This window comes from Hyperoodon ampullatus, assembly GCF_949752795.1.
Source record: "Hyperoodon ampullatus genome assembly, chromosome: 3".
Taxonomy (NCBI): domain Eukaryota; kingdom Metazoa; phylum Chordata; class Mammalia; order Artiodactyla; family Ziphiidae; genus Hyperoodon; species Hyperoodon ampullatus.
In genome coordinates this window covers 67,342,385-67,352,703 of record NC_136916.1, presented here as the reverse complement: position 1 = coordinate 67,352,703, position 10,319 = coordinate 67,342,385, and the positions used below count along the sequence as shown (strand labels likewise).

At 55.1% G+C, this 10,319-nt stretch overlaps 1 protein-coding gene across 1 annotated transcript in view; it reads right to left on the bottom strand.

The window, feature by feature from the left end:
- Window positions 1–5,670: 5,670 nt before the first annotated feature.
- The window catches only part of TBC1D2B (TBC1 domain family member 2B), a gene marked incomplete at both ends in the record, with an annotated part of 83,450 nt that continues 78,801 nt past the window's right edge, over window positions 5,671–10,319 (bottom strand). Inside the window, 2 exons of the mRNA XM_079699327.1 lie at window positions 5,671–5,719; window positions 9,789–9,910. Coding sequence (XP_079555453.1) covers window positions 5,671–5,719; window positions 9,789–9,910 — 171 coding nt within the window. The remainder of the gene's footprint in view (window positions 5,720–9,788; window positions 9,911–10,319) is intronic.

The following is a 10,319-nucleotide window of genomic DNA, read 5'->3' as shown; positions in this document are numbered from 1 at the left end:
CCCGGCCCCCCGACAGTGGCAGGCTGGGGACCCTTCCCCCCTCAGAAAAGGTATTTTTTTATTCTAACAGTTTGCCTCACATTTATTATTATTATTATTGTTATTGTTATACATAAACAGGCATCTGCTGTTTCGAAGTACAGCTTGGCTTCCTCTTGGATTGGGGGAATTTCCAGTCAGAAACTACGCCTCTGCTGCAGCAGACAGCATCTTTCCATCTGCCCCTCTGGGAGGCCCACAGGGGAGGAGGGAGCAGAGCCCGTGGGGGCAGGAAGGCCTGCGGGAGCAGAGCGGAGGGCTTCCCAGAGGCGGTGTGTGCGGGGCTTCAGGCGGCGGCAGCGTTTTCTGGGCACCAGGCGCAGCCTGGCAGAGGCCCGGGGGTGCTGGTCCCTACTCACAATCCTTCCACACCTCCACTTCATGCCCCCTGCCCAGGCCCCCCAGCCCTTTCCCCCATGTCCCCACTCTGCGATCTTCACCAAAGACTTGTGTTTCACAGGGATTGAGCCACACGCCCTTAGAGGAGCAAGGCCCGTCTGGCCACCAGCAGGGACTGCCCCCTGGAGTGAACCCTGTGGACACATCCCGGCCCCCTCTGCTTCATCTGTTAACTCTTAACTCTTTATCTGCACCAAAGGGGTGGAGGGAGGGGCAGTCTGGCTTGGCCCCCACTTGTCCCTTTCTTTCATCTTCTCTGTACTCAGCGGTGGGGCTGGGCCGGTTGAGGCCAGGACGTATGGTGGCTTCTTCCTCACTGACAATCCCAGGCGCTGGGCTCTTGCTACGTTGACATGTGGTCCGGCTCCCCGGCACCTGCCACGCTTAGTACCATGGAGTCAGACGGTGGTGAACACACCAGGGAGCAGATGCGCGTGAGGTGCTTTGAAGGTGTCCTGGGCCCTGGTGAGGGGTGAGGAGGCCGGAGAAGGCTAGACACTGTCTCCAGGAAGTGACCTGTGCAGGCGCCAGCCCTTACCTCTGGCCATGAGCCTTGGACTGGACCGTTTTACAATCTGCTCACAAGTCCTACTCCTGGAAGGGGTTTATCCCTTTTCTCCAAATGGGGCACCACCACTCTCATTCTATTCTACGGCGTCCGCCGTTCACAGCCTGTGATGGGAATGGTGGTTCTGGAGCTCTGCGTGTGGTGGCTACTCACAGCTTGGGTGTGTGTGCTGGGGGCGGGGAGGGGGGAATGAAAATCACTCCTTGGGGATTGAGACCAAGAAACAGTATCAGAGGCTGAAGCAGTCGGCAAGTGTCTGTCCCAGGGCTGGCCCCTCCAAGGGTTAGAAGGGTGCTGGAGTGCCCAGCTCTCTGATTTCCCATTCTCTGATCACACGTCACACCCTATTTAATCATCAACACACTCCATGGGGCTGGAGTGAGTACCCCATTTTCAGATGAGAAGCCCAAGGCTCTGAGAGGGAGGTGACTGGCACAAGGGCATATGCCCTGACTACACAGGCCTCAAGCTCCCATCATCTCCTGCTCTGAGCTCTGGGCCACCTCCAGCAGCTGACCCCTCTGACCAGGTAGGAAGATGGCCTGAGCAGGCCCCATGGTAGCTTTGCACAGAGAGCAGTCTGGGGCTTGCGTGAGTCCAAGCGTCACCACACTGTCCGAGAGTGGAGGGGTGTCAGGCTTGCTTCCTGTCTGCAGCAGCCCGGCTGGCCAGAGGAGGCCCTGGAGACCCATGCTGTGAGTAATAGCTTCCTAGGGATTTGCACTGTCACAAGAGCAACCCCTTACAAGGGACAGGGAGCAGGGCCTCTACTTGCAGGCCCCTGACCCACACACTGAGCCGGGGCTAGCACTCGGGTCCCAGTCACAGCTGTGCCACTGCTGTGTGCTGTGACCTCAGGAACCCCCAGCCTCACTGAATCCGTGTCCCAGAAGAATACAGACTCACCAGCCTGCTCTGTCTGGGAATCCTCACTGGAGCTGCCCCCCCACCGCCATCACACTGTAGAAAGACATTTGGTCTTAATCATCTTCGTGTTTTTCCGATGATGGGGGGTGCGGGGAGTGGTGTCCCAGGTGGCAGCTGGGCCTGAGCTGTCAGCCTAGGCAGGAGGCAAACAACCCATGACTCAGGCAGGGCACGTCACAGCTGGTGGAAGGAGGGGTGCCTGCCACCCTGTGGCTGGGGGTTACTCCGGACACAGGGAACTCCAGCTCCTGGCTCTCAGCCCAACCCAGTGCCCCCAGCCCTCACTTGCAGCTTGGCCATGGCTTCAAGGGCCTCCCAGGCATTCTGTCCCACCTGGCCAGAGCAAACCAAAGACGGATGCAGAAACACCCAGCTGGAAGGTGGAGAGCATCCCCCACCCCCCGCCGCCCCCCCCATAAGCCCTGAGGCACCTTCGAGCCCTTGGGGCTGAGTCCGATCACAAGTGACTGTAACTGCATTTCAAACCAGAAGGTTATACAAATTAGTTGTTTATTTTGCCTTTTAGTATGACAATTCCAAAATTTAACTTGAAGATAAGCACAGAAGCTGCTGTGACATAAAAGGAAAGAGTCACTTGGCAATGCCCCGAGTCCTCCACTGCTGGCATCCAGCCTCCTGCCTGCAAGGACGGCCCCAGGCATGCCCAGCTGCCCAGAACACAGGCAGAAAGGCAACACCGTGCAAAGTGAGGAGTAGGGATTTGTGCAGTAATACATTTAGTTTAAAACAAAACAAAACAAAAAAGACTGGCTATTTGCCTAGAGTACTTCCTATATCAATATAATGTAGAAACCAGAATTGTTCCCAGCACTCAACAGCCTTGGCTGCTGTCGGATAGCTGTCAGGCATGACTGCAAGTAGCCCCGAGGCTACCTGGGGTAAGAAATGGGCCCACGCATACGTAAGGAGAAGTCAGTGATCGTCAAGGCTAGAGGTCAGAGATGGCACAGAGGTGCAGAGCGATTCCGGAGGCTCAGGTTTACATAAATACGCACAAAGGAGTCGTGCACGCAGAAGAACTTGTTATATAAAATAGATGATGTACGTAATCTAGAAAACCTTGATAAAAATAGCCTATAAAAATATAAACTGTAGTGAAAATATACAAAAGTATTAACAAATGTTCAACCCACACAAAACAACTCACCAACATGAAAGCTGGCAGTTCCCACCTGGTGTGATGAGCACGGCTCCCCTTGGCCATGGTGTGTGTGCCTGGGAAGCAGGCTGGAGGCCGCCCCACCCCCAGGCTAGCACCTGTCAGAAGGGCCCTCCCCATGGGACCAGCGAGGGAGGCACTGGAGGGTATAGAGCAGCTCTTTCCTCAACAGCACAAGGAGAGGGGACGCGTTGGCTCAAAATAGTGGGACCAAACCCTACAGTTCTGGAGGAAGGACTCAGCTCCATCCTGTCCCCAGTCTGGAATCAGGCCAAGCATTCCCTCTCCCACCCTCTAGACACCTAGCGCTTTATTCCAGAGAGGAGAACCTCCTAGCAAGGGTTCCTGGTCCACTTCCTCCACGATCTCTCTCTCTGCTCTCCCATGCCCACTGCCTGACCACTGATGCTAACAGCCTGGAAATACTAACATGCCACCACCACTCGGGGCATGGCTGACACCAGCCACACACAGCTGGTCCCTGGGCCCAATTCAGGTGCTTTTAAGATGAGTCTTTTCAAGGCAGAACAGACAAAACAAGCTTATTCCTAAAGGCAGCATTTTAGCCCACAGGACACAGCACTTCCAGGGGGAAATCAGCTTGGAAACTAAAGTCTCAAGGAAGCTGGAGCTGACCTGTGGGGCCCCAACCCCATTCCTACTGCACCTCCTGGGCTGCTGGCCGCTAGGCTGACAGCAGGTGTGGGAGGTGGGGGCCGGGAGGCGGTCTCCAGCAGCCCCAGTGGTCCTGCAGGGGTCTGTGCAGAGTGTGGCGAGGCTGCAGCCCAACTCACAAGGCAACTTCCTGAAAACGGCAGGCCTCAAACAGCTGCTCCCAAAGACCAAAACGATGATAAAATATGGTTTTGACACCTGAAAACAGACAAAGGCTTTTGGCTACATACAGAGGCCAGCTCCCTGTACACAGTGAGAAATCAAATTAACCAGCCTAACCAAAGACAGAAAAGTTGAGCTTAGTCTAGTATGCTGAAATGCCATCCTAGCTATGATACTGCTAGAAGGTTGACAGAAAAAAAAAAAAAAGCTTATGAAAAAAGTGCTGCTTCAAATTACACTGCTTCAATAGTCTGTTTTTTGTATCAACTAAGGATTATTTCCAATTTTTTCCAGGTAGTGTAAAAAAATCCATTTAAAATTTTCTTTCCTATTTGAGTAATACTGTCCAGGAAACATTCTCTCATATCTACACATCAGGGATGGTCCAGAGTGATTAAGCAAAAATAACCTTCCTTGCACACAGCCTCTTTCCAGGCCTTCAAAAAGGTAGTACTCTAAGTCCCAGAATTACCTAGGCAGCCTCACATACTGGGAGCAATGGTGACCCCACAGGGGAGGACAGCTGCTGAGAACAAGGATGCCTCCGAGTGGCAGTGGGGAGGGGACGCATCTGGGAGGGCTCACCAAAGCTTTGATCTCAAATGAGGGCTTCCCAGCCCAGGCCCTCGCAGCCGGCCTCCTGCCATCCCAGCCAGACACACTGGCTGTTCCCGAGGAAGCCACAGTTTCCAGCTGCCCAACAGCATTCACTCTGCAGCTACACCGTTGCCCTGCAAAGCACCCCCAGAAAAGCTTCCTCCATCCCCTCAACCAAGGCCGGCCCAAGGGTGGGCCTGCTTTGTAGGATGATGATCCACAGTTTCCTTGGAATCCCATCCACATGTGTAGAATGAACCAAGGGTCAACTCTCAGATGGAAAGAAGAGGTTTGCACAGAGCCTCGTGGAGCCATGCGGACAGTGAGCGTGTGGTGTCTGGAGAGCCAGGCCCTCCCCCAGCAGGTTGGGAGTTACTATTTGAAAGGCTGTGCATGGAAGGGCAAAAGCTATCCCAGAAATGGGGCATGGCCAGCACCTTGAAGCCACCAGCATAAGGTCTGTGGGCTTTCTACAGGCCGTTTCTGAAAAAGGGATGTGCTTGCTTTCCTAAGGAAGTCCCTTTATTCACACCAACATTATGCCACCCAAAGCAGTCAGACTCTGGCCCAGGAGTGTGTGAAGTGCAGTGGGCACCCTCCACAGCAACTGTTTAAAACATTGCCCACGATGGCCCACTACATACAGGAGGTACCACAAGGGGAGATGGCCCACGTAAGGTTTTCTAAGTGCAGAGTCACCAACAAAGCTGACAGATGCTGTAAATAGGCTCTTGAAAATTGCCAGCTATAAGCCTAGTGATGCACTGATCAGGCAGAAAGCATGACGGGATACAAGTAACCACGTGCCATGGCATGAAGGTGGCTGTAAACAGATTAGACCCCCACCCCGAGTGGAAATGAGAAAGTGCAGTGTGGCTTTGGACATCTGCCCAGCAGACTTCCAGAGACCACGAATGTTACATTCTGGCTTTGAAACGAGCAGAAACATCTCTGCAGTTCACCCTTTTGGCACACTTTGGTTGTGAAGGCAGGAAGAGCAGCGACACGGGCTGGGAGTGGGGTGGCACTCAGGAGTCCTCCTCCTCATCGCTGACCAGCTCGCCCTTGTCAGGGCTGGTGTCCCGGTCACGCAGGAAGTCCTCCCGGATGGCCTCCAGCTCCGTCAGCTCCAGCCGGACCTTCTCCAAGTGGTAGGTGCGCCGGTTCCGGATCTGGCGCAGGGGGAATGGGTTCAGGTCCCCAAAGGAGATACCGGTCAGCTTCCTGACAGGACACAGCACAGAGACAGAGCATTAGGGGGACTCAGGCGAGAGCTCACACAGCTCTCATTTCAGCCCAGCCTGGAGGCCTGGGGGTGTGGGGAGGCGGACCCCGGACACCACGCTGAGGCCCTGATGTAGATATGTCACTCAGAGGCCAGCACTCATGCAGAGGCTGCAGGGGCAGCCCCCGAACGCCGGCCTGGATCCAGACGCCAGCTCCACCACGCGCTCCTCGTGGGACGCAGAACAGGGAAAGTGACCCCCCTTTCCAGCCCCCAATTCCTCATCTGTACATTCAGATAACAGCGGTGCTGCCTCCTGGGCAGGGGGTTACTCGAGTTCCCGCCCGTGAGCACAAGGACGGGGTCTGGCACTTGCTCAGCGATGGTGGGGGCCGCGTGCCTCTGAGTCCTCGGAACCAGCATGAGGCCTGGCGCAGGGTGTGCTCAGAAAGGCTCTGTCACTGGACGGACTGACGGGGAGTGAATGGATGCACGGATGCCCGAGCAAACCTGGGGATAACTGTCAGACTCAGTGGTGTGACAGGCGTCAAGACGCAGTCTACGGAGAGACGTGCAGTTTGTGGGTTTCGTACTATCCCCAGGTCGAGGCACCCATCTACAGTAAATATTTTAAAATCACGGTAACTTGCCCCTAACCACTGGCCAGCGGTTTAATAAAAACAGGACTAGAAAGTGCCCAAGGCCTGGCTAAGGGCTTCCAGCACTAATCACGGCAGCCACAGCCGTCTGGTGTTGTCACAGAAGCCGGTTCCTCGCACACTAAGCCCCCGCCTCCCTTCTGCTGGCCCCAGCAGCAGGGATCTAAGGCCTGATGCTCTTGCAAACCCAGGAGAGGCTGTGATGAGACAGCAGTGTCACAGGACTTCCTCCCCGCCTGTCAGAAAACAAACCGTTCGCTCCTGCCGCTCCCCCATCACGTGTACATGCCCTTAGCATCCCTCTCTCTTACATACATTTTCAAATTCTATTTTTTTTTTTTTATTTGGCTGCACCGGGTCTTAGCTGTGGAATGCGGGATCTAGTTCCCTGACCGGGGATCGAACCTGGGCCCCCTGCACTGGGAACACGGAGTCTTAGCCACTGGACCACCAGGGAAGTCCCTCCCTCTTATATTTTTAAACACTCACACCTTAGACGTGCTTCACTCCAAGCCAGAGGATGCTCCTGCAAGGAGGTAAAGGGTCAGAAAGGCTGGCTTTAAGAGCCGAGCTCCCCAGAGCATGTTCTAGAACTCATGAGCAGGAAAGGCCTGCTCAGTGTGGGTCTCTGTGAAACAAAATGCTGGCTGGGGACTGGGAACCAGGCCTGTATGACCAGCCCCTTTTCTCCAACAGCTATTAGTCACAGGCTCCGTACACCTGAAATCCAAGTGTCCAGGCCCTTCCTTGCTACAGAAAGCACTGAATTAGACTGATACTGTCCGCTGCCTCCGTCAGGCAGCCGCCATCAGCGCAGGCTGGGGCAGCACGGGGGACTGCACACCGCTCTGCCTCGGGCCTGGAAGGTGCTGTCAAGAGATGAGAAAGTGCCCTGTGTCAGCTACGTTCAGAAGACAACGCCTGGCGCGTGACAGGCCCCGGAAGGTCCTGATTCAGAGATGGGTCTAATCTTGTTGCACCACACCCCTGACCACATCTCACTCAGTCACCTGCCTCCTCCTCACAGAACCAATCAGGGCGCTGCAGGTTGACGCTCCTTGGAACCGCTAGTCTGGGGAGCTTATTAAAATACTGGGGCCCCAGTCCAGGGGTGGGGCCAGGGCATCTGCAGTCCTAACAATACCCACAGGTGATCCCGCCGCACAGGGAACTCTGGGTCCAGTGGACACAGACTTCCTGTGGCAAACTGACGGGAAACTGCACGAAGGCCACTCACCAGGTGGCGCTGCAGGAGTGCGCAGGACGGACCTTATCCCAGCTCTGCCTGCAACAGTAGAGGGACTACCGCCAGGCCCACCACCGCTTGCGTCTCTGCCACGCGGCAGCACTGACAACCCACACAAAACTGTTAGGGGCTGAGCAGGATGCCCTCCACATGCATTAGCTGTTGGAGTGAAGTTCACTGAACGCCACTCTTGTCATCTTGACCCGATGTGAGATTAACAAATGCTCTCAAGGTTCACTCCAGGACTCAGCATCAATCTTTCACAGGCAAACATTATTCTTGGATATCCTATTATTGTTGATATAGCAATAAGCCTGAAAACATCTTAAAAATCCACTTCCCAAGTAAAAGATCCTAACGATAGTGTAGTGGTGACATCCAAGGAAGCCAGGTATGGCCTCAGCCAGCACCTTCTCCCAGCGTCCACCTCCCTGGTCCCTTGGCCTCACTCAAGAGAACCACAGGGGGATGGTCCTCCTTCCCCCCTCTCCGGCCCCACACACTCTCCTGCCACAAGACTCCGGCGGCACCGGAGCCCTCAGCCCCTCCTCCTGGCTGACCAGAGGCCTGGACGCTGCCCAACCGCCTCTCCCTACATCAGCCAAGGAGAGAAGCCTTCCCTCCCCGTCAGGTGAGCATCACGGTGGGGCAACTGGTGTTTGTCAAGTAGGTTGTCACCCATCAGTGGATCAAGGAATCAATTGAGTCATGACGAGCATCTTAAATATGCAATAAACAGTGTATTTAGAAAATATATCAGAGGGTACAGCACAGATCTTTGGCAAGCACTGGGAATATTTCAACAACTTCTTTTGTTTCAGTTATATACACTCCAGTATGTGTGTCCTAGGTTGTGAGATAAAATGTTCTTATTATGGGTGGCAGTCAACAGAGTTTGAAAAACATTAATAAGCTCCAAATGTTTCTCGGTGAAAGGACTCCTGTGGTTTTCAAGAGGCCACAAGTCTGCTGCAGGGATCCATTCCCGTGCAGTATGGGCAGCTCCCAGCACCTCGGCACAGCGAACGTTAGCGCCGCCTCAGTGGTTCACAGGGACGTGCACCCTCACTTGCCCAATCAGCAGCAGGTCCACAGAAATCCCCTGGAGAACCCAGCCTTGGTCATCAGGGCCAGAGCAGCTGCCAACTGTAGTTCAGGGGACACGTGGACAACGAGGGTGGCTCAGATCAGGCAAAAAGTGTGTGGCTGGGGAGCGAGGGGGTGAAGAGACTCCTGAACGCTCAGCTGCCCAGGCCAGAAAGCCAGGGGACTTCGAAGTTCAAATTCCTTCTCCACCCCCTTCAATCTGCCCCCTCTTTTCTATCTCTGGGGGCACCTCGCTGCAGGCTACCACCTCTCTCACCGGGACCCCCGGTCTCCTGCTGCCAGTCCTGCTCCAACCTGACGTGCCCTTTTGGTGTCTAACCCTGCAGGGACTTCCCAACACTCAGGATGAAGCACAAGGTCCTCGGCAGAGTCTACAAGGGCCTTAACAGCCCGGCTCTGCTCCCGCCCAGCCTCGATCCCTGCCACGCCAGCCCCACCCTGGCCGAGCCACTGCAGCAGTTCCCCCAAACACGCTGTGCGCCCACAGCCCTGCGAGCACACGGCTCCTGAGTCCCTCTGCCCGGGCTGCCCACTCCCCACCACCCCTGCCTGGCCCAGGTCACCCGGCCTTCCCCCGGCACTTGCCCCATCCCTGGGCTTCCTCCACCACAGCTCTTAGCAAACCATGCCGTAACACTTCCCCACAAGTTCTTCAAGGACAGGGCCTGTTCCTCATCTACCATCCTCAATGCCTGGCAGAGGGCTTGCGTGTGGTTGATACTCAGCAAGTGCTCACTAGACAAATAATGTGCTTTGGTTGCTGGGATTTATGTTTGTTGAATAAAGGATAAAAGCATCTTTCATCTTAGTTCCTCCCTAGTCTCTGGAGGCCGCTGGGTGTTCCCACTCCTTTCCCCCTTTTCCCTGGGAGGAAGCGCCCTCTCTCACCACTGCACACCTGGGAAGGCTCTGGGTTTGAGATGGCCGGGACAGTCTGTTCTCAAGGAAGCAGAGGTCAGGATCCCTGCCCGCCTGGACGTCTGGGGATTCCCCCAAGGACTCACCTAGCATCAAGGATAGTGCGAGTGAAGTAACGGAGATACTTGAATATGGACATTGAATCTTGCAATTTCAGGATCTCCTCTTCCTTGTATTTAAAAAGTGCCAGGGCAAAGCGGAAGATAACCTGTGGAAAGGACAGGGAAATCTATGAGTAAAGAAGCACCGTGGCTCCAGGCACTGGCTCCAGGGATGAAAGGCCTCCGTGGGCCCTGGGAGCAGCCTGCACGGCCTGCCCTGGGGCAGACACTTGATCTGAGGTGCAATTTCCACCAGTGCCTTTCTTTTTGTTTTTTGGTTTTTGTTTGTTTTTTTTTTTTTGCAGTATACGGGCCTCTCACTGTTGTGGCCTCTCCAGTTGCGGACCACAGGCTCCGGACGCGCAGGCTCAGTGGCCATGGCTCACGGACCCAGCCGCTCCGCGGCATGTGGGATCCTCCCAGACCGGGGCACAAACCGGTGTCCCCTGCATCGGCAGGCAGACTCTCAACCACTGCGCCACCAGGGAAGCCCCACCAGTGCCTTTCTTAATAGAA